Source organism: Drosophila albomicans, unplaced genomic scaffold (genome assembly GCF_009650485.2).
Source record: "Drosophila albomicans strain 15112-1751.03 unplaced genomic scaffold, ASM965048v2 utg000051l_pilon, whole genome shotgun sequence".
NCBI lineage: Eukaryota > Metazoa > Arthropoda > Insecta > Diptera > Drosophilidae > Drosophila > Drosophila albomicans.
Genome location: NW_026263670.1, coordinates 298609 through 323293, shown reverse-complemented (window position 1 = coordinate 323293; position 24685 = coordinate 298609). Strand labels below are relative to the sequence as shown.

The window sequence follows — 24685 nt, the reverse complement described above, 5'->3', positions numbered from 1 at the left end:
TTGCATAAATATGCATTAACGGCCGATATCAAAAAGATGTACCGCCAAGTTATAGTGCACGAGGCAGATCGAAACTATCAGCTCATAGTGTGGAGAAAAGACCCATCAGACTCGTTGAGATTATTCAGATTAAATACTGTAACATATGGCACTGCGCCAGCGCCATTCTTGACCATACGGTGTTTGATCCAGCTGAGCGAGATTGTGAAATCCTCGCACCCCATGGCAGCTGAGATTATCAGGCAAGACTTCTACGTTGACGATATGTTGACTGGTGCCGCATGCGTCGAGGACCTGAAGACAATTAAGTTTGAAGTGTCGCAGATACTGCTAGGAGCAGGTTTTGAGCTTGCGAAGTGGTTCTCGAATGCTCCTGGGTTCTCCGCATCAGACAGTACACCAAAGCCGATAACGATCTCCGAGACTGACGCAACCAAGACTCTAGGTGTGATTTGATTGCCAAATGAAGACGTGTTCCAATTCCGGATCGACAATTTATTCATGGGTCTTAAAGCGACAAAACGGAACATTCTCTCGGTGACATCGCGGTTATTCGATCCGCTTGGCCTATTGAGTCCCTTAATTATAAAAGCAAAGATACTGCTTCAAGAGCTCTGGCTTTAAAAGTTGGAGTGGGACGAATCCATACCTTTGAGTTTGGATACATCGTGGCAGCAATTGAAGTCAAATTTGACACAATTGCAAAACATAAAAGTGCCACGATATTTGTTCACAGAGCTTACGTTACTGATAGAGATACATGGCTTCGCCGACGCCTCAATAAGAGCGTATGGGGCGTGTATTTACGTTCGTACGCATACTGCAGAAGGTTGTAAAGTATCATTACTAACCTCAAAATCAAAAGTAGCTCCCCTCAAGACTAAGACCCTTCCTAGACTTGAGTTGTGTGCAGCTCACCTTCTTGCAGAACTCTGCCACCGCATACGAAGGCTGATCCGATCACCAATTGAACGAACGGTTCTTTGGTCAGATTCGGAAGTCACTATTCATTGGATCCGGTCACATCCCTCCACTCTCGCGACATTCGTGTCGAATCGAGTGGCCGAGATTCAAGAGTGGTCAGAGAGCGTGGAATGGCGTCATGTTCCAACTAAGCAGAACCCCGCAGACATTGTATCGAGGGGCTGCGATGTGACTGAACTGTGCGCATCAATGAGGTTTAGTGGTCCGTCATTCTTGATGGATGGAAAGTTTTTCGTCGCACACAAGTCTGTTGAGAGTGTTCGCTTATGTGTTCCGCTTCATTCGAAGATGCAAAGACAAAACAGTTCAATTTGAACTGGTTCCAACGGCATCAGAACTGAAAGAAGCATTCAGTAAAATAGTAGAAGTAATGTAGGATTTCGAATTGAGAGACGATATAGAAAGGTTTCGTAAGAGTACACGTGTGAGCTCGAGTCTACAACGACTCAATCCATTCATACGTGATTATGAAGGATCTTGGTGTTCGTTCTCGTTGTTGCGAGTCGGGGGGCGACTGGTAAATGCTCTTATTTCGTATGATGCTAAGTTTACACTCCTCTTGTCGAAGCGCTCACAATTTGCTCGCATCTATAAAGAGGTACCTTCACTTGACCAACTGTCACGCTGGCCCAAGAGCGCTCGCGAGCATTCTCAGAGAACGACTTTGGTTAGTCAATGCTCAAGAGCTTTGTCGTCAGACAGTACGATCATGCAACCGTTGCTTTAAATGCAAACTTCGGCTGCTTACGCAAATAATGGGAAATTTGCCTGCTGATCGACTCCGAGCGCTCCGCCCATTTTCAAAATGTGGCGTAGATTTTTGTGGCCCAGTTGAGCCTACCTATAGGAAAGCCGCCGTACAAGTCGTACATAGCTTTGTTCGTCTGTTTTGCGTCAAAAGCGGTTCACTTAGAAATTGTATCCGATCTGTCAACTAATGCATTTCTAATGGCTTTCCAAAGGTTTGTTGGTCGAAGAGGATGCCCGAGACGAGTCCATTGCGACAATGCGACGAACTTCGTCGGAGCAAGTCGCCATCTGGAGGAGCTAAGGAGGCGAGTCGAGGCCGAGGAGAACGCAGTTCGCGACTTATCATCAAGAAGCGGATGCGAATTTGTGTTCATACCGCCGAGGGCTCCTCACTTCGAAGGACGATGGGAGGCAGGTGTGAAGTCTGCAAAGCACCTACTCCTACGGACTTCCGCCCGCTAGGTACCGTAAGCCACGACCCCAACGACGGCGAGACGCTAACCCCCAGGGCATCTACTGGTGGGTGGTCCACTGGTGGCACCGGCAGCATCGCAGACCCCGGACCAGGAGGGTCTGAGCTGTCTCGTCGCTCAAGCGAGCGTTCTGGCAGCGATGGTCCCGGGAGTATGTGCTGGGCCTGCAGGCACGGGCCAAGTGGGACCAGTTGCAGCCGAATCTGCAAGTCGGAGAGCTCGTCGTCGTCGCAGAAGACAACCAGCCGCCGATGCAGTGGATGGTGGGTCGAGTCGAGGCGGTGTACCAAGGAGCGGACGGGGCGGTGCGCGACGCAGACGTGCGAACCAGCACAGGAGAGCTGTATAAACGGCCAATACACAAATTGGCGCCTCTGCCAATCGTATGAAGGCACAGCCGTTCATCGGGGCCGGTGTTGGCGTATTTGAATGATATTGGTTAAGAGCATGAAGTACCAAATGAAGTTGTTAGAATTAGGGCGAAGCGAGAGCGCAATAAAGCTTTCGTTTGTTGCTCTCTGAGCGAATTCGCCTCGCTTCGCCGCTCTAGTTAAGTTAGGCTTAATGTAACTTAGCATAAAATTATAAAGACAGTTGAAATCAAGAACTTATCAGCGCGTCATCATTCTCTCCGTTTTCGTTTTCGTCGTCTTACAACAACAATTAGGTCCATTCTTTGTGTTCGCGAATAAAGCGGAATTAATATCATAAAAACTCTTGTGATTTTTCACTGACAATAAAATAATTTAGGCTATCGACTCCTTTGCGAAGGTTAGGTCCCCCGATCTCGATGGACTTTCGTCAGCAATGCTGTCATGACATTGATAACTGGGAAATGCTCAACAACCGTCAGTTCTGTAATGGAACTTACTTTACGGAAAGTTAAAGCATGGGCCGAATCAGCCGCGCTCAGCATTAACGCGGACAAAACGGACCTCATCCTCTTCACGAAGCGATATAAGGTACCCTTATGGTCCCCCTCGGCGCGGCCGTATACTGTCCCAACCCGGTTTCCAGACACTCCTTTAAACTCCTCGACTATGGCAGCATCTTCCGGGCGGAAGTCTTCAACAGGTAAGACTGCAGAAGTGGCTCGGACTGTATTTTGAGGCCCGGGCCCGCACGAAAACAAACTCTTTTTTGAGAGGCCCGGCCCGGCCGAACACGAAACTTTTTCACCAAGGCCCGGCCCGGCCCGGCACGAAACTTATTTATACATATAAGGAAATTTAAAAGCCATGCAATTTATATATATATAAATATGTGAATATATTATTATGTATTCACAGCGTCCTGAATGGTTTGTCGCGACAAAATATATGTATTCATATGTATATATTTCAAAGATTTATCAGTGGTTAGTGGTGTGCAAACAAGTAAAATATTGTAGAAGCAAATCGGTAGTAGTATCTATAAGCATTAAAAATGCGATAAATGGCGGTTTTAATTCGAGAATAAAAAAAAAAATAGCGCGATCAAATCAAAATTCTTTTCGGGCCTATTTCGGGCTTTAAAGGGCCTATTTCGGGTTTTTATGGACCGCAGCTTTCTTAATTTTAAGGTCCGGGCCCGCTCCCGGCCTGTGTAAGCCCGCGGACCACGAAAAAAGCTCAGCGCGTGCCCACCTCTAGCTCGGAGTATACAGATCAATCATAACTCTATTAACATCTTTGTTGACAGACAGGCTGCAATGAGATCAATGTCATCAGATGTCGTCAAGTTTAAAGTTGTCCTGGAAAGCAGAAGAGCAGTAGATTCGCTGATCGCATTAATACCAGTTTGCTCGACATTTTAACTGGCCACTGCACTATGGGCAAAAAGTCGCAAAGTGCAGCATTTTTACATTTTTTTTTTTGTGTTCGGTATCATTAAATTGACTTTATTTTTTGAATTAGAATACTTCAAGAATACTGAAACATATTTTTAAAAAATTTTAGACTTCGTTGGTAATTTGTTATTCGCCCATACTTAAAGACTATGGTCTGGACCCTCTCAAAAAAAAAAAATTGACGGAAAAATTTTGTGATTTTTTCTGCCAATTTTATATTCAAATATTAAATCAAACAAAAAAGCTTGAATACGGAATTTAATCGTCAAGGTATGTAATATTAATTATTGGCACTAAATTTTTAGTACATGTGATATATTGTCCAATCATGCAATGTGTTGTTGGTATGTTTTTAGGTCCCTGGTAACAAATGTATTTGTGTTTCTGTGGAGTGTAACTAGTGCGTCTAGGCCGGTCGAGGCAATATTAAAGCTGAATTTTATTAACTAAACTGTTAACAATCAAATAGTGATTAACATTTTTGTTAATCAATGTTGCAGTTGTATTTACGTCTTGTTTTTCAATGTTGCTTGATTTTTGGAGCAAAAACAACCGCCAACTAACTGCTGTGAAGCAGTTGCATCCTCGTTCATAATTGAGTTTCTTAAGATGATGTTCCACGCGAAAAGCCTGGTCGTAAACGATTGACGTATACTGACGCAGGACCAAGGTTAAAGTGAAAATTAGCATTTAAACTAGTCTATGAAACAGAAAAGTAAATGCTATTGTTGCATGACTTTTGAAAAGTGTTTATATAATTTTAATTGCTACATAATGTGAGTTTGAGGTATGCCCATCAAAAGTTAAAGTAGGCACTTGATGTACTTATATGTTAATACTTATAAGTTGTATCCAATGTCTCAAATTTTGTATAAAGTACTAGTACATTGGCACCAAATTATGGAAACCTCCGTACTTCGTCTAGGGGCTCTCCGTGAAAATGCGTCAGAAGAGCGCAAAAAATTGTACAAACTCGATATGTTTTCTCATGCAAAGAAACACAGCCGCCTGAATACCATATCAGATGTGTTTAATAGAGCATTGGATTCCTCTGACCCACTGCTTTCAACTATAAATCTGAAGGGACGCCAAAGATTAAACTATTAAAAAGCCTACCAAGAGATGTTATAGCACTTTTGGAATCTCCTGATATTGAGCACCCAATAACATGGGCATGTGTAGACAATAATGATAATCAGGTAGAAGAAGGCGGAGATAATGAACTCAAAATTTTTGGGCAAAGTTCCCTGGAGTTGGAGGAAGAGCTTTGTGAAGAATAAATTATTAACTGGACACCAAGGTATGGAGTCACAAAACATAATATTGGGCTCTAATAAATTTTTGATTTAATTTTGCATAGTTCCAAATTAAATTTAAAATGCGAATTTGCTTAAAATATATTAGTTTAATAAATTTAGTTTAATTTTATTAATTATTAATATTACATTAAAATATTTTAAAACAAATTTTTTGAAAAAAAATCGAAAATTATAACCTCATGGAAAGGTGGACGGGAAGGAAGGCGTGGTCCAATTGAAAAAAGAAAAAATCCGAAATTCGATGGTATATGTACAAAGTTTCATGTTTCTATCTTCAAAAATGGTAAAAATGCCGCAATTCGGGACTTTTTGCCCATAGTGCACTGTGGACTGTCGACTGTCCATGCTGTAAAGATAGGCATCACGAACAGTGACCAGTGCAGGAAATGCAACGAGTCCGGAGGCAAGGAAACACTTGAGCATCTTCTTTGTAGATGTCCAGCGCTATCCCGACTCCGGATGAAATACCTTGATTGTTGTTTCTCGGCTACCACCTAGGATGCTGTTGGCTTTTGCCAAAAATACATCCATACTGTGCGACTTCTGAGACGAAGACAACATCCACCGGTACAGCTACGGACCTCTACTGGTCTATGCCTCGCCCCTAGCAGGGGCGGCCGGTCCAACCTAACCTAACCTAAGGAATATAAAATGTATAGTAAACCGATTCTTATTATTCTTTACAGATACAGTTGTAATTGATGTATAAATAGGTAATTGCAAATTTTAGGGTTAAAAAGAAAGTAAATGTTTGTTGTGAAAACACCAATAATGGAACAATTAAAAAAATAAAGTAATTAAAAAAAAGTATGAAAAAAAAGTTTTCTATGGAATTGATCAAGTACAAAATATAAAATTACAACATGGTCCGCTTTTTGGTGGGTTGAATTAATCATCACTTTCGGGGTCTCTCACCCCAGAGCGCACCGCCTCGATTGGCAGTTCGGGTAGTTTAGGACTCCGTCGGTCAACGCAATCCAATCAACATTTTTGGTGCCTCCCGTCTGACGAACTGATTGGAGAATGGTTTCCAAGCAATTGTATATGGGAATATGAAATCTGGAGGCTCGGCAGCACCATTAATCGGCACTTCTAATTATTGCCAATATAACCTCTAAGTTTGAGTGAGTAAAGCTTGACAAGAATGCAGAATGTAGAGACGTGTTTGAGGAGATTTACATCGCTTTAGTCGCAGCTATTCGGAGTGAGTTTAAGGCGTGCCGCGAACGGCACATCGCAACATCTACCGCCTTCAACGCGATGAATATTGAGCAGATATTGCGCTTGTGGATGAAGTTACCGATTTTCAGTGGAAAGTTTGTGGAATGGCCAGAATTCAAAGAGTTGTTTATAGCGAGAGTCCATAATAGCGCAAAAATCACCAATTTGGACTGATTTCACTATGTTAAGGATTATCTAATTGAGCAAGCGGCTCGAGATATCTAACATCTTACGTTGATTGAAGTATCTTGGCAGGTGCTTGAAAATTTACATGACAATGAACGCGTGTTGTTTCAACACTATATGAATATTTTCGAGAATTAGTCGGCTGTTTAACATAACGATTTCAAAACTTTCAAAGAGTTGATTCAAAGAAGCTTGCATCAAGTAACTGAAGTTGGGAGAAGTTAAGCATGAAGTTAGATGGACAAAGTCAAAAGACCCTCTCTGAATATCACACTAAGGGCAACTTAGCACTGTAAAGTATAAAAGTTTTCGGGGCCATCATTCTGTAAGTTCTTTTTTGTTTTGACTTTACCGATGATGTAAAGGCTTTGAGCTATTATATCAACTTTACATATATTTTTTATCACCTAGCACCCTGGCTTGAGTTAATATGTATACTTTGTGGGGTCAAAGATGCTTTCCGATGGGGTAAAAAAAAATATCCGTATAAAGATGTTTACATAACAGTGGCAAAATATTTGCTACACGCTGTCCCACTTTCTGGGAACAAATGAGTTATTTACTCGCCTATAGTTTCTATAAATTGTCGGTAGTTAATTACATATATATTAATATATCAATAACTAACGACTGCAGTTATTATTAAAATTCATGTATTTGATATCTTCGATCGTTAGTACTTTTCAAAATTGATTCAATTTAGTTGGTTACCATAAAAAATACTTACCACATGTGCCAAGACCAGAAAATTGAAGAATCGAATCAAATACTTGAATCATAATGGCTTCATCCTGATCACAAAGTGAAGATAGGCATGATGAAATTTGTTGTTTACTAAATGCCCAAAACGCATGAGAAAATCCTTTATATGTTTCCCCGTGGTCTTGAGGATTACTTCTTTGCTCAGACCTTAATTTTTCAATTCGATGTTTAGATAGGCGACGTAATGTGTTTCTTAAAAATCCTCCCGATTCTTGCGGTTTTCGAACAATGCTCAAGTCAATCAATTGCCTTCGACATATAATAACATTTTGATATAATCTCGATCTATCTTCAGACGTAATTCCTTTTCCTCTCTTGGAACAATCAAAATTATTCAGTATCCAGTTTGATAATAAAGGGTAATAAGAAATAATTAGGGATCCAATTTCATTTTTTTGCACTGTCTCAAAGACAAAACACTTTTGTAAATCTAACAAAAAGCTTTTATCTTTTACCGGCTTAGTCATTTGTTGAGAGTTCCGATTAAGTGATAGAGTTATAAAACTATCACTTGGATGTATCATAATAGATTCTATATCAGCGAATTTGAACTGATATATAATTAATCTGTCTTCAGGCTGAATAAACAGGATTCCATCACAATTAATTCCTAAAATAATGTTATTAACAAAATTCCAATATCCCTTGTATACAACTTTAAACATTGTTGTTCCGTAAAGTGGATATTGCATAACACAACTTAAGTAAAGAACTTTAGCGGTCATTTCATTTCTCGATGAACCATATTGCCGATGGGCTTGTGCAAGAATCGGTATCCAAAACTGTTGTTCTCTTGTTTTAGATATACGGGCAGGTAAAAAGCTACTAATGTCACAATAATATTCGGGTTTGGGTTGATTGGAAGGATCCCCTAACGCCACTTGAGCTTGCAGACCAGCAAGTTGTAGAGCAACTTTTTCACTTACTGGGAAATCATCGCACTGAAAAGAAAATAATAATAATAATTTCCACATTATTCAATAAATTATGCAATGTGTTGCGTACATGTTGCGTATATGACACGCATTTCTAGTTAGTGTTAAGAAAATAATTACTGTTTTTAGTGACTGGCATTCTTACCCTCTCCAAGGATCAAAAAACACTCAGTGCTCTTTCGCTCACCCACAATGCGTTTATACACCAGCAACCAATTTCAGCTCTAGTGCTCCCAAAACGAGCGCATCAAGAGGTCAAGCGGTCAAACCGAAGTTTTCTTTAATTCAAAAGAAACGCAGAACGTGTCGACAAAAATCTTATACTTATATGTAAATAAGTAAGAAAAATACAGTCGAAATATACAAAATCAATATTATATATATTACATATAAGTTAAAAACAATGTTGACACATCAGAATATGGCTAAGTGCATCGACACCTGAAATGCACTCAGCCAATTCTGCAAAGTCTGCAGAACATCCGCCACATGCCCTGGGTCAGCATAACATCGATCGTGGGACACTTGCGCAACCAGCAGCAACGCGGGAACGCCAGCAGCAGCGAGTGCCACATGCCCTGTGTCAGCATAATATCGATCGTGGGACACTTGCGCAACCAGCAATAACGTGGGATCGCAGCGACGGCAGTGAGCTTTCATTTTAAGACTTAGAATTGTTATAAGTTAGTTTCATTTTTGTAGCTGAATAAAGCAAAACGCTTTTTTTTTAAAAACAAACTTAACGTTTCGTTAATTTAGATGATGGCAGGCCACTCAGACCAGCTGACAGTGTGGTCGCGATCGATTGTTATCGATAACGACAAAGCTAGTACACTTGTGTGACCTTGTCACACGCGCAGTCACACTGATCTAGGTTTCCTCTCATGATGGTCACCTTGCCCACTTTTAGTGCTTTTTCCCTATTTTCATATGTTTTACTTTTATTGTGCGCACTACAAGAGTTTTTTCAAGTAACAATAAAACGTGATTCTAAAGGATCAAATTTCCGTGCAAAAGTGCAAGTGTTTACTTATTTTTAAGACGCCCCCTACAAACATTGCTCCTTCGAGCCGGAGGCGATTGTCACGACTCCTAACTTGTATTGCCTCATCATACCGTCTTCAAACCAGATAGCAGCACAACGAAGGTGCTGGTCGTTTTTAAAGTTTTTTTGTCCATCCTCAAATGGCAATACTATCGGTACAAACATTGGTCTTTCGAGCCGGAGGCGATTGTCATGACTCCTAACTCTTATCTGCCTCATCATGCCGTCTTCAAACCAGATAGCACTGCAACGAAAGTGCGGGTCGTTTTTAACGCTTCTTGTCCATCCTCAAATGTCAAAAGTCTGAATGATATCCTTCAACCAGGGCCCATTCTCCAATCGGATCTTACTTTGCAGATCCACAAATTGCGATACTATCGGAATGTGTTCAATGCGGACATAACGAAGATGTATCGCCAAATCCTTATGGACTCGAAGCACACACCGTTCCAACGAATTCTGTTTCGTACGTCGGACGGTGAGATCAGTGACTTCGAGTTAAATACAGTTACATTTGGTGTCAACTACTCGCCTTTTCTGGCCCTACGAGTCCTCCAGCAACTTGCTGAAGACATACGCTTGGAGTATCCTCTCGCAAGCCGAGTTATCTCCAGCAGCATGTACGTGGACGACGACATGGCAGGGACACACACTAAGGCAGAGGCCATCCGGACCATTACGGAAGTGTGTGCAGCCCTAGACAGCGCTGGCTTCACGCTGAGGAAGTGGACGCCGAACAATAAGAGCGTGCTGAAGAACATCCCAAAAGACCACCCACTCCGAGAGGACTTCCTAGAACTCGAGGACTCTAGTACTGCGAAAACTCTGGGCATCAGCTGGCAAGCTCACGATGACGAGTTCTTTTTCCAGTACCACGGATTCTGTGAAAGGGCGTATGGAGCTTTGTGGCGCAGTCCTGTTGGCTGAGCTATCTTCGGCCCTCCTCCTGAATCTTCCAGCAGAAAGTTTCCAGACTTTTTTTTGGACCGATTCAACAATTGTTCTCGCTTGGTTGAACAAGCCACCCAGATGAACAACCTTTGTAGCCAATCGTGTGGCCAAAATAGTCCAAGCCAGCGACTTCAAGAATTGGTTGCATGCGCGATCCGAGCACAACCCGGCAGATCTTGCAAGCCGAGGTGTCCTGCCACAAGAACTGATTCATAACCCTTTGTGGTGGCATGGACCAGAGTGGCTTCATCTCCAACCGGATCAATGGCCAACATCTCCAAGTCCCATTTCGGAGACTCTGCTGGAGCAACGGATTAAGTGTAACATCGCCAAGTTACCTCCTATTCCTGATTTCCTGAGTAAGTTCTCTGATTTTGGCAGAGCCCTTCGCACTTCCGCCTATGTTTTCAGGTTCATCGATAGAAGTCGGAAATTGGCAGTTCCAAGCTCTACCGTGATCCAAGCGGATAAGCTGTCACGGATCCAAGAGCGGCTAATCGTCATGGCTCAACGACATACCTTTCCGCAGGAATACCACTGTCTACAGTCCAAGCAGCAGGTTCCTTCTTCAAATTCAATCCGAAACTTGAATCCTTTTCTCGATGGCAAAGAGATTCTACGGGCCTATGGGCGTCTGAGGGCGTCCCACTCGCTGATGAGAGTCATAAAATCATTCTCTCATATTCCTCGTCCTTTGCGCGACTATTGGTTCGGTTCACCCATGGTATATCCTAACATGGGGTTAACCAAGTCGTCATGCGTCTGATTCGCTCCAAAATCTGGATTCCAAAGCTGAAGGTCCTCATCAAATCCACCATCAACGCTTGCTAGAGCTGGGATAATATCGATGGCACTATCGATATATCGAATTTTTGCCTTTCTGAGCCACCATCGATAGTTTTTTGACACTATCGATGGTGCTGGGCATTTTTCACATCACTGACATTTCAATAAAACACGAGGTTTGGTTGCGGAATTTGGGTAAGAGAAATTAAAAAATTGGATATTATATCTTTTCTAATAAAAGCGCATTTTAGCTTAACTTAAATTGAAAGGAGGTGGTGGCTCTATGGCATGGACAAGTTTGTGAATCTCAAGAGAAAAGATAATTATAATAATTTTTGGTCATATATACGACGTAATTGGTATTTATCTATGTATACAGGCGTGGATATCAATAAATCAGCCGAAAACAGCTCTGACGAAGAGAACAACGGACCGAAAAAATCCAGAATTGGGAAATCAAAAGTGTGGAAGTTTTTTACTAGATCAAATGATGGTAAGTCGGCAAAGTGCGTATTTTGTCATAAGGTGTACAAGACAAGCGGGTACACATCGAATCTTTTCGACCACATGAAGCGCATACATCCAACATTAGGCGCTGATGATTTGCCGTCGACTTAAAAAAAAATAGATTCTTTTGTAACTACATCCTATGATTCAAATTCCCACAGAAAAGCTGAACTTGATAGGTCTGTCATGAAATACGTAGCCACAGACATGCGCCTGTTCTCAGTTGTGAAAGATACTGGCTTTTGCGAGATGCTGAATGTTTTTGATCCCCGGTACAAGTTACCCTCTCGAAAGACCTTGCAAAATGTTTTAATAGCAGAGCAATTTGAGGAAAAACAAAGAAAACTTATGGACCTATTAAAAGGAATAGAATTTTGCGCTATTACCACGGATCTATGGACATCACAAGCTAATGAAGCCTATATGACAGTGACATGCACATTCGTCTCAAACGAGTTTAAGCTGCAAACTGCCGTTTTGTCTACAAATAAATTGCTCTCGGAAACAAACCACACAGCAGATAATATTAAGGACAGTTTGCAAGCCGTTTTTGACAAGTGGGACATATCATCCAAAATTGTGGCAATAGTTACAGACAATGCGAGCTCCATGATCAAGGCGTGTGAATTGCTCCAAAAAAGAAATTTACCATGTTTTGACCATACATTAAGCTTAGTGGTGCAAGGATGTCTCAAGCTAGACTGTTTGGTCCCTATCCTAAACAAATGCAAAACTACAGTTACATGTTTTAAATCCATTTCCATAGCGTATAAAAAGCTGAAAGACTACCAGGATGGGAACATGAAATATAGTCTGAAGCAGGAAGTTCCTACTCGATGGAACAGTGCTTACCTTATGATAGAAAGGATTTTAAAAACCCATGAGGCAATCGGCAAAGTTTTGTTGAGTACATCAAAAGCTCCACAACCGTTCACTGTAGACGAATTGGACATCCTAACGGACCTGGTACAGTTACTTGCTCCATTGGATACTGCAACAAAGCAAGTATCTTCAAATTCTACAGTGACGGTTTCGTTATGTATTCCCATAACATGTGGTCTGTTACATACTTCAAAGTCGAGCCTTAAGTCTAGTGAGGGATTTGCAGCCTGTACATTTTTGATGGACAGCATTGTCACCAGGCTGACAAAGTATGAAGAACGTTCTTTGCCGCGAATCGGAACATTGCTAGACCCAAGATTCAAAAAACAAGGCTTCCGTTCTCCTTTTAACGTTGTACAGGCCGAAAAGTTTTTGGAAAATGAGGTCACCGTCATTAACAACTCTTGTGATTCCGTACCCCATGCAGCAGAGCCACCACCACCTTCTCAAAACCGCCAAACCCTATTCACATTTCTTCAAAAAAATATTAGTGAATTACCAACCTCGAAAAGAGCAGATGCGATTATCGATCTCAGACAGTACTTTAATTTAAAGCACTGTGAAGAAAATGTAGATCCCCTAGAATCCTGGAAGGTAAGTGTTCCAGTTTTCACTAAACATAAGGAAAACATAAATAACATTTCTTTTATTTCAGCATAATGAATCTAATTTAAAAAAATTATTGCCGAAATTTCTCTGTGTTCCTGCAACCTCGACTGAGTCGGAACGTATGTTCAGCAAGGCTGGACTCGTGATAAATAACCGCAGAGCTTCGCTTAAGGCGAATAATGTGGACATTTTGTTATTTTTGCAGAAAAATTCCTGGATACAATAATTTTTTTGTTTTTTAATTTAATATCAAAAATTACCTGAATTTTTTATGATCTCTGTTGAAGTTACCTTATAATTGATGTTAATGATAAGATGGAATAATTTTGATCTTTTTTTCTCTTTTTTATTATGTATATAGCTTAAAAAACAAAAAACCTATGTATGGGAAAAAATGAAGTAAATATGACTATACTATCGATACTATCGAATTTTTGCTTTGAAAACATCGAAACTATCGAATGGTGCGACCATCGATAGTATCCCAGCTGTAACGCTTGCAAGGTTTGCGTGATCTACAAGAAGAGATTGCGGACCCAAATGATGGGGGACTTGCCCAAGGACGACTTACTCGAGACAGTTCACGCACGCTGGAGTTGACCTCGCTGGCCCATTCGAAGTCAAAAACTACACTAGCCGAGCCAGTCATCACCAAGGAATATGTCTGCGTCTTCGTGTGCTTTAGCACAAAGGCAATTCACTTGGAGGCGATATCAAATCTCACGACGGAGAAATTCCTGGCCGAATTTTCGCGTTTCATAGCAACGGGAAGGCTTTCATTGGAGATGACAAGATGAACTCCACCGACTTTTGGGAAGCGACGAGTGAGTGCATCATCGCACAGTATGGTCACAAAAGCCTATCCTGGCACTTCAACCCGCCGGGCGCCCCACATATGGGTGGATTATGGGAAGCCGGCGTAAAGAGTTTTAAGACACTCTTTTACGACCTACACCACAAAAAAAATACGTTTGAAGAGTTATCCACTCTTCTGTCTAAGATCGAAGCCTGCCTGAATTCGAGGCCGATCTAATTGTCTGGCCCACCAACACTCCGGGCAACCCTGCCGCAGCGCGGGAAGCTGCAGGGTGTGTCAGAAGGACCACCACACGCTCCTGCACTTCAAGAAGGCACACAGCGCTCGCCCCAGTCGTCAGCAGTGTGGTAGCGATCGATTATCGAAAGCGACAAAGCTAGTATATTGTGCGTGTGACCTTGTCCTTGTATAATAATTGAAGCATTGATTATGATCCTAAATTCATATTCTTAAAGATTCCAATCTTAAATAAAATCGAAATATTACTGATACAATTTACAATGAAATTCACAATAAAATGGATAACAACAAAATTGCCACAAACCACACACACAATTGGCATCTACAGATTAAGAGAAACTTGTCCATGAGGTGAATATAAAGATCCCTTTGCGAGCGTGTGAGACTGTGTTCAATATTTAGAGTTGCGGTCCTTGATAGAGTTCTTGCACAACTTGTAAAGGACCGAATCACATTGTAGCATTTCGATGGCACGAGTTGATTTCATGAATGCGTGATACTCGCTTTGGGGACTCGATTGTTGCTTGGATTTGCTGGATCGCTGCCTGGCGATAATGTCGCCGTTATCGGAACTATCATTGACGGGAGTATAGGGTGCAAACGTAACGGTTTGCTTATACATGGGCGTATGCCTTAGATGTGTTGATCGCAGCAGTTGCAATTCCACCGCATTTCGTGTAACATTTCGTATGTGATGCTGTTGCTGTCGTTCCCTTGCAATCGTTGTAGAAATCTTGTAGGATTTGGGTTGCGATGCGTTATCATTATCATTATCCTCGGCATCATGCGCCTGTTTCATCAGCTGATTCATTTTTTCGTACACCTTGAATTTCTCGAAATGGTTTTTGATTTCCTTGTCGCGTTCCTTGATCCTTTGCATATTCTCCATTTGTGTTCTCAACACTCTCTCGTAATAATTTGCCTCAGTTGCATGTTTTTCCTGTTGTTTTGGTTGTTGCTGTTGTTGTTGAGACTGCTGCTTTGGTGGTTGAAGCTGTGGTAATGACATTGGTAATAACTCTATCGATGCATCATTAACGAAGGAAGCTTTCAGCCGCTTTAAAGGATTTGATGTTGTCTTGCGTTCATCTTGATAAAATTGATTTACATTCGTCAAGCTTTGCTTCTTCTTTTGTTGTTGTTCTTGCTGTTGCAACTTTAGCTGGAATTTCGCCTGCAGCTGATCCTTTAACTCCTGTTTTTGTAAGAATTTGGGTTGAACAAACGGTTTTGTAATATCATTTTCGCTGCCGTTGAACATTAACTTTTTCAATTGCTCTGCATGCAGCTTCGAATTCTGCTTTTTATCCAGCTTTTTCTTCTCACATTCGTCGTCGATAAAGGCAACATAGTTTTTGGATTTGCGAGTCTCCAGCTTTGACGTTAGATATCGATATTTTTGCACTGGCCGCGATTTGACCGCCTGATGTCGATTGATATTCACAGCGCTGGGAAATGGGAAATTGGGCAACGCTTGCCGGAAAGTACCATAACTCTTGCTCAATATAGAAAAGAAACCTATAATGCAGCATCTTAAATAATCAATCAATCAGTTAGTGAGTCGCAACTAACTTGGTCTCGTGTGAAGCAATTGATTCCCTGTTAACGATACCTTGAGAAAGGCCATTCTAAATTAATTTGGATTTATTAAACTGCTTACGATTAATAAAAAACAGCCAAAAATAAAAATCTACAATGTTGAAATTCAAAACAAAAAACTGCAAAACTTTAAAAGTCCGAAAAACTGAAAGTTTAGAAATATAATGAGAACAAAATATAGTTCCTTATTTTAAAGCCTACTACGCATTTTCTCTTATTGTTTGCTTATGAGTTTTATGATTATGATTATGATTATGATTATGATTATGATTATGATTATGATTATGATTATGATTATGATTATGATTATGATTATGATTATGATTATGATTATGATTATGATTATGATTATGATTATAATGATTATGATTATAATTATTATTATTATTATTATTATATACTCCAAAAAAATAGTGCTCCTGGCCGCTCTTGACGTTTGAAACGCCTTCAACAGTCTGCGATGGACTGACGTCATCGACGCGCTAGAAAATCGCTTCGGAACACCAGCCTATCTGATGCGCATGGTCCGCAGCTACCTAAGCAAACGAGAGCTGATATACCTGACCACTTTGCGTCAGGACCAGGCGAAAGACTGTCACTTCGGGTGCAGCACAGGGCTCTATCCTCGGCCCGGACCTGTGGAACGCTAGCTATGACAGCATCTTTTCAATAGAAATGCCAGACGACTGCAACCTTGTCGGGTTCGCCGACGCCATCACCGCCATCATTAAGGCACGCGACATGACGGAAGCGCAGCGGAAGCTAAACCAAGTCATGATGCGAGCAATGGCTTGGTTCGAAACCCATGGTCTAAAGCTCGCCACAGAGAAGACTGAACTAATAATTTTAACAAAACGGCACATCCCTCTCGAAGTGAACATGCACGTGAGCGACGACATAATAAAAACAAAATTATCACTCAACTACTTAGGCATCCGTATCGACCCAAGAATGACTTTCTGGACCCAAATACACCATACAGTGGAAAAAGCGTCAAGGGCAGTGGCATCACTCATTAAGCTGATGGCAAACGTTGGTGGCCCAACTGAGGGTAAGCGTAAACTGCTGATGTCAACAGTAAACTCAATACCGCTTTACGGGTCTGAAGCATGGGCAGACACCCTGACCATAAAACAAAAATGCAAAACACTTTTGGCCGTTCAGAGGACGGCGGCACTTAGAGTAACGTCCGCATACCGGACAGTGTCGACAGCAGCAGTCTTGGTGATTAGCAGCAAAATCCCTATAGACCTGAAGGCCAGAGAGCGACGGCGCACCTGGCTAAAGCGCCAAAATAACCAAGAATCTGATACCGACCCCAGAGAGGAAACTATGCAACAGTGGTAAGATCGCTGGACAAACAAAGAAACCGGTAGGTGGACCGCCAAACAAATACCTGACGTAAAAATATGGAGCAACCGAGACTTCGGCGAAGTAAACTACTATTTGACACAGCTGCTTTCTGGGCACGGATACTTCGGAACGTACCTGCACCAAAGAGGACTACGCCAACAGCCAAGCTGCGTGTATGGCGATGCCGATATAGATGACGCAGAGCATACTTTTTTCTCATGCCCTCAGTGGCAAACAGAAAGAGAGCTACTTGAATCGCAGATCGATGGAATCTGGAGGCCACAAAACGTTGCCAAACTGCTCGTAAGTAACGAGCAAAACTGGAAATTAATAACGAGACACGTCGAGAGAATCCTCCGACGCAAAAAGAGGCGCCTGGTCGCAGGTGAAACGATGAGCTAAGAACACCAGAGCGCCCAGCCTGAAGTTATGCGCATTCAATGCGGTTCCGGGCTGGGAAAATTTCGACCTGAAACAGAGGAAGGGGGAGTTTTTAGCGGGGCAGCATGCATATGCGATTCCCGCACAGCCATAGTTCGAGACGTCGCTATGGTGGTGTGTAGACATTTTCTTCCCTACCTCAAAAAAAAAAAAAAATTATTATTATTATTATTTATTCTTAATTCTTAAAAAAATCATTTCTCATCATATTACAAATAACTTATAAATATTTAGAAAAAAAGGCCAAGTAGTACTTTCCCTACGCTATGGATTCGAAATTGCATTAATAATGAATATAATAACAATAGAATGCGGCGCATCTGAAGAACGCACTTCAAGGCGAGGGCATTACACATTTAAGTAGGAAATGGCAACCCAAAATCGATGCTCTCAAACATGCGTCGATTATATATTTACGTGTGTCCGTCAATTAACATTTTTTTTGTAAAATTTAGTTTTATTCATCAATATAGTTTCCATTTACGGCTATACAGTCAGTCCAGCGCTTCTCCAACCATTCTATGCCATTTTTGTAGAAGGCTGAACTTTTGCCCTCAAATTAGGCCTCAGTATCGGCAATCATATCCTCATTTTATCGATATCTCTTGCCTTGGAGGTGCTTTTTGAGATCTGAAAAAGCCAGTAGTCGCTGGGGGCCAAATCTGGAGAGTAGGGAGGGTGCGGCAGTAGTTCGAACCTCAATTCGCTCAATTTCACCATTGATGCCATAGACTTGTGCAAAGGTGCATTATCCTGATGAAACAGCGGTTTCTTCTTTGCCATATGTGGACGTTTTTTCTTGATCGCTTGGCCCAGGCGATCTAGCACCTTTATATACCTTTCGCTGTTGATAGTTTTACCTTTATTTGTGTTTTGGGACGCTTCGGACGGCTTTCACCGGCTACCACCCACTCAGAAGTTTGACGACTGGATTCTGGAGTATAGTGGTGTATCCATGTTTCGTCAATGGTTACGTAACGGCGAAAAAATCGGTCCTATTGCGCTTCAACATGCTTAAACACGCCTCGGATGCATCGATGCGTTGTTGCTTTTGGTCCGGTGCTAGAAATCGTGGCGCCCACTTTGAGTAGAGCTTCCTCATATCCAAATGTTCATGCAAAATCGTAAACACACTGCCTTCTGATATCTTTGAAGCATCAGCTATCTCCTTTAATTTTAATTTGCAGTCGGCCAATACCATTTTTCGTATTTTTGCGATATTTTCTGGCGTAACTGCTGTTTTTGGGCGTCCGCTACGCTCAGCGTCTTCGGTGGCCACACGACCAAGCTTAAATTCATTATACCAATCCTTAATGGTTGATTTTCCCGGAGAAGAATCCGGGTAATGCTTATCAAGCCAAGTTTTGGCTTCTACCGTATGCAATAAACAGTGTTTAATGAGGACACGAAATTCCTTTTTTTCCATATTGTAAAAAAACTTTAAAATTAATTAAAATTTTTATCTTAAAAGCACGTGGTCGCAGAGTTGTAAAATTTTTACTCTGAGCTTATGATAATCGACACTATCGATAAATAAATATCGATGTTTGCTTACTAACTAATTGAGCGGTGTGATACATGGTCACGGGGTAGAAACAAAAATGTGAATTGATATTAATGTGTAATCGTTGGTAGTAAGTAGTGAAAGTAAAAGCCCAGGTTGGTTGTCTAGTTTTTGAGTGTCTGTCGGGGGTTGGTTTGGTTTGGTTCGGAACATAACGTGAATGACCCAAAACAGACATTATCATTATTGGCAACCATGAAAATTGTGAAAATCGCGCAGCTGAAACGCAATAAATGCAATGTATACAAAATCTGCGTTTCCACTTTCTTATGACATATTTTATGCATTTGACAATTGCCACTTTAGAATTCCAAAATCTATGCTCAGCGAAATCAAAGCGAACTTATGATTACAAGAAGAAATACAAAATCAGCATATGGGTCATTCTCTGACGGATGTCGCGTGCGACCACCTTTACAGTGAAAAAAACATAACCTGAAACAATTTAAAAAATAAGAAAAAGTTTGCTTCAAAGTTTAGCCACGCCCACTCCCGCCACCGAAAATCAATAAAAATCGAATAACAAGCGTAATTTTAGAGCTAGAGCTGCGAATTTTGGTATATACACTAACAATAGTAACTATACTAGCAATAGTAACTATAGTAATTATGATTCCTGAAAATTTGGTTGCGATTAGATAAAATTGTGGAAGTTATTAAAGATATACTTTTGTTTGGCAAAAACGCCTACTTACTAGGGGTCGAGCACACTCGACTGTAACTTTCTTACTTGTTTTTATAAATAATAGTTTAACGCGTGAAAACTACTGAAAAAGCTTAGTAGCTCAACGGCTGGCAAAAATCCTCTGCTGAACCCTCCCCGAGGGTGCTGGCTGGGTAGGATCTGTATTACCTCAGTGTCAACGGGTAGCAGATCTCTACTATACGTCGATATTTCAGGAACTGCAGATCCTAGCTGAGGACTCTGTTCCTTATCTTTCGGGCATCTGCCTGAAGATAAGTAGCAGAATCCATGGTACGAGGTGTCTGGCGGTCAGACTGAAAACGCTATGGGGGGCTCCCAAGAACAAAATTAGCCAACTATGGTCTCGGAATGGACTCATTAAACTATTCAACTCGGGCTGGGATGTCAGCCCAAACGTCGGTGGAAGGCGTGACTGCTACCACCGGCGGGCACGGGGGGGAGAGATCCTCTCTGCGTGTCGCCAGCGGTCACACCTCTGAGGCGGCGGGAGCAGGCCGTATCAGTTGTAACAACACTGCCACCAAAAATTCGAGGTTGGTGCGCGCGGGTGCTGTGGTCTTAACCGACACGGACCAAAAGAGCGCTGCGCCAACTTCTACGGTGGAGGGGGAACGTCTTCCTCTTCAGTCACCCCTGCCTATCGCCAGCACCTCCAAGGTTGCGCAGCGGGGCACGGGGGGGCTGAAGGAGAAGGCCAAAAAATAGGGCGGCGACCCGTATTCACGCAAGGCTTAGTGGCGTAGCTAACCTGTCCGTCAAGGACCAGGAGAGGCTTGCCTGGGCCAACACGTGGATGCGGGAAAACCAACTTAGTCCCCTTCCAAAAGACAATAAAGTGCAGACCGGTTCTACCGGCCCTGCCAACAACAAGGTGGAGTCCATGGCAAGCAAGCGCCAACGGTCCGCTGAGAGTCCCAAGCAAGGGGCTCCAGTGAGCAAGAAGCTGCGAGCACCTGGCTCCACCAACACGGACTCGAACAGGACGAAACAGAGAGCAACGGTTGCTGAAACTGCCAGGCGGCATCTCGCCGTTGCTCTCATAGACAGAGGGGACCCTAACGGGAAAATGTCTGCAGAGCGGTGGCGGTTGACCCATAGTAAGCTGGTCGACGCACTGTTTGTCAGGATGGAGAATGTCCCAGACAGTCCAATGCCTACATTCGAAGGCACTGGCTGGCTGAATGGTGTCAAGATCCTGACATGCAAGGACGACCCAACATTGCAGTGGCTGCAAGCGACCGTACCCAAACTGGACGGGCTGTGGGAGGGGGCCAAGCTGGACGTGGTGGACAGGAATAATATTCCGTCCATGCCGAAGGCGAAAGTCCTTTTCCCAATAGTTGTCCAGGGAGAGCGGGCGCTTCAGCTGCTTAAAAAGCAGAACCCGGCCATACCGACGAGTGATTGGTCCGTGCTGAAGGTTGATGAACCTTTACCCAGTGGTGGGCAGCACGTGATCATTCAGATCAACAAGGAGGCCGAGGATCTGCTATATAAACGCAATGGGAAGATGGCGTGGGGCTTAGGGAGCGTGTACCTTCGCCTCAAGAAACGTCATCCGAACGACAAGGACACACACACGCTGAGGTCTGGGGAGGTTGAGGCAGATCTCGGTCTCGAGAGCGTGACCGACGCCACCCAGCACCTCAGCCTGACTGACAAGAGGAGGAGGTGGGGGAGGAACTGTCCATGGAGACGGGCCCCCCCGCGAGTTTGCTAACCTCTAATGAGTGTGCTGCAACTCAACCTCCATAAATCCAAAACGGCTTCGGCGGAGCTACTCCTTGCCCTGGAGGAAGTGTCCGCCTACGCGGCTTTGGTCCAAGAACCGTGGATAGCGTCGGGCAACACGGTGGCTGGACTGAAGTCGCCCAACTATGATTTATACGTCCCGACATTGGTAAGCAGATCGAGAACTGCCATCCTTGTAAAGAAGGGGCTAAAAGCTCATCTACTACCTAATTACAGCAACGACGATCTAACCGTGGTGGTGCTGGAGAGCCGTGAAGGATGTTTGATGCTGGCATCCTGTTATATGGCCCACGACAAGCCGGCTCCACCTGACGAGCTGCGGAGGCTGGTGGACATGGTCTGCTCCTCCAATAAGCATATTATTATCGGAACGGACGCCAACGCCCACCATAGCGTCTGGGGAAGTCCCGACATCAACGATAGGGGTGAGTCAGTTCTTGATTTTATCCTTAACCATAAGCTTAGACTAGCCAACAGGGGTGAGGTATCTACCTATGTAGGTCCCACCTCCAGTAATGTGCTGGACTTAACGATTTCAACTGAGTGTACCAATGTTGAAGAGTGGAGGGTCCTGGACAGACCCTCCTTCTCGGACCATAAGTACATTCAATTTACCATTCCTTTTAACAGGGTACCTGCGGCTCAGCCGTTCAGAAATCCCCGTAACACGAACTGGGCGAAATTCTCTAGCCTTGTTTCCAAGTCTCTTGGTTCGCCGGGTAACATCAACTCGGTGCAGGACCTAGAAACTAATGTCAATGTCCTTTCTGCAGGACTACTTTCAGCGTTTCGCCAATCTTGTAGACTCTCAAGACCGACGAGAAGATCGAAGCCACCCTGGTGGAACCCAGATCTCTCATCGCTACGAGGAGAGCTTACTAGCATGTTTCAACTTGCTAAGAAGGCGGACAACGAATATGTCTGGGACGAGTATAGGTCTCTCCTGAAGTCGTACAAGAAGATGATCCGATCATCCAAAAGGTCTTCATGGAGAACCTTCTGCTCGGACCTGGATAACATGAAAGACACCTCCAGACTGAGGAAGCTGCTGTCCAAGCAGGCTTCCAGTCCTAGTCTGCTCAAGTCGGGCGATGGAGCGTGGACGGAGAGCAGTGCTGAAACTCTTGAAGCACTGCTCTCAACTCATTTCCCGGGATGTATTGGAATAGAGAATAGTGACTGGCAGCTCTTTCCTAGTCTCCCAGTTATGAGACTCCCTGCCAGTCTAATTACAGATAACAAAATAATTTGGGCTATCGACTCCTTTGCGAAGGTCAGGTCGCCCGGTCTCGATGGACTTTCGCCAGCAATGCTGCAAGCCAGCAAGCCCACGATTGTTCCGTGGCTATCGGGTATCTATTCGGCGTGCCTCGCATGGGGTCATATCCCCACTCTTTGGAGGACCTCGAAAGTCATTTTCCTGCCCAAGGCGGGCAAATGCAGTCATGTGGTCCCAAATGACTTTCGGCCTATCAGCCTAACCTCTTTCCTGCTAAAAACATTGGAAAAGCTACTTGATTTGCACATCAGAAGCAACTCAATGCATCTGTTGTCCCCAAATCAGCATGCGTATACAAAGGGCAAGTCCATTGAGACTGCTCTCCATGCTCTAGTAGCCTCCATAGAAAAAGCGGACCACTATAAAGAATACGCCTTGGGTGCATTTCTTGACATTTCAGGCGCCTTCAATAACGTCACCACTGATGCTATTATGAAGGGCCTTACCTCAATTAACACGGCACCAGCGATCCACAGATGGGTCAACCGCCTTCTTTGTGACAGGCGGGTGGTGGCTACGTGGGGCGATGCGGCCATTACAAAGGTAGTGCGAGGTGGCACTCCCCAGGGTGGGGTTCTCTCGCCTCTCCTTTGGAATTTGGTCGTAAATAGCCTACTTCTAAAATTTACTAGACGGGCCCCCAAGTTAATTGCCTATGCTGACGACATAAGCATTTTGATAACTGGGAAATGCCCAACCACCCTTAGTTCCGTAATGGAACTTACTTTGCGGGAAGTTAAAGCATGGGCCGAATCAGCCGGGCTCAGCATTATCCTCTTCACGGATAAAACGGACCTTATCCTCTTCACGAAGAGGTATAAAATACCTAGGTACCTGCGTGGTGAAGAAGGCCACCGGAGCCAATGGCGAAAAAGATAGTCTGTACTATGCTCAAGTGTGGTGGCAGGCCGAGCCTAGCAGTATGGAAATACCTAGGTGTGGTCCTGGACTCTCAGCAAAACTAAAGCCCTCGAGGTCATGGAAGCTCAACGTGTCAGAAAAATCGTGACGGATTGCCCAGCGCCATTGGTACAGCGCCATTGGTAGGACTAGTAGAGACTTGGACTATACTATCCCCCTTACCAGTACTGACCATATTAAAACACTATATTCTTGGAACCGGACTGCTGGCGGAAAGAGTTATGCATTCCCGAAGCCCTCAACCTCTTCACCGACGGTCGAAGATGGATGATGGTGTCGGAGCGGCCGTATACTGTCCAGACCCGGTCTCCAAACATTCCTATAAACTCCCAGACCATTGCAGCATCTTCCAGGCGGAAGTTTTTGTCATTGGCAAGGCTGCGAATTGGCTCGGGGTTTACAGCGTAATCATAACTCTATTAGAAGCAGAAAAGCAATAGAGTCGTCTGAACAGCATCTGAGTCGTGAACGTATCTATCGTGCGATCTATTGGATCCAAAGCCACCAGGGCATCGATGGCAACGAGATCGCAGACTCTCTCGCCAAAGAGGGAGTGGGGGCTCGATGTCGTGTAATGTTCATGTGCAACTCTAGGCAGGGAAATTGAGGTGCGCTCTAGACTTCAGTGGGACGCTAGCTGGCGTAAATGCCAACTCGTGCAAAACTGCAAGGCTGATGTGTGCCTCTACTAACAAAAACTTAACCAAATTTGTCATGCAGCTTTCAAGGAAAGACTGCAGGCTAATGCTAGGCATTTTAACTGGTCACTGTCTGT

General features: G+C 43.3%; 2 protein-coding genes across 2 annotated transcripts in view; both read right to left on the bottom strand.

Moving 5' to 3' along the window:
• The window catches only part of LOC117573094 (myosin-VIIa), a 157010-nt gene that overhangs the window by 20210 nt on the left and 112115 nt on the right, over positions 1-24685 (bottom strand). Inside the window, 1 exon segment of the mRNA XM_052008373.1 lies at positions 7489-8464. Coding sequence (XP_051864333.1) covers positions 7489-8464 — 976 coding nt within the window.
• LOC117573095 (putative mediator of RNA polymerase II transcription subunit 26) lies at positions 14483-16053 on the bottom strand. The gene is made up of 2 exons (XM_034255999.2): positions 15868-16053; positions 14483-15813 (listed from the first exon to the last, which is right to left on the bottom strand). The coding sequence occupies exons 1-2, from the start codon at positions 15920-15922 to the stop codon at positions 14687-14689; spliced, it is 1182 nt and encodes a 393-aa protein (XP_034111890.1). The 5' UTR covers positions 15923-16053; the 3' UTR covers positions 14483-14686.

Excerpts from the sequence above, each read along its gene's own strand:
- LOC117573095 (XM_034255999.2), bottom strand. The coding sequence starts at position 15,922 with ATGGCCTTTCTCAAGGTATCGTTAACAGGGAATCAATTGCTTCACACG. Across the intron at positions 15,814-15,867 it reads ATTGCTTCACACGAGACCAA|GTTTCTTTTCTATATTGAGC; the intron begins GTTAGTTGCGAC and ends GCTGCATTATAG.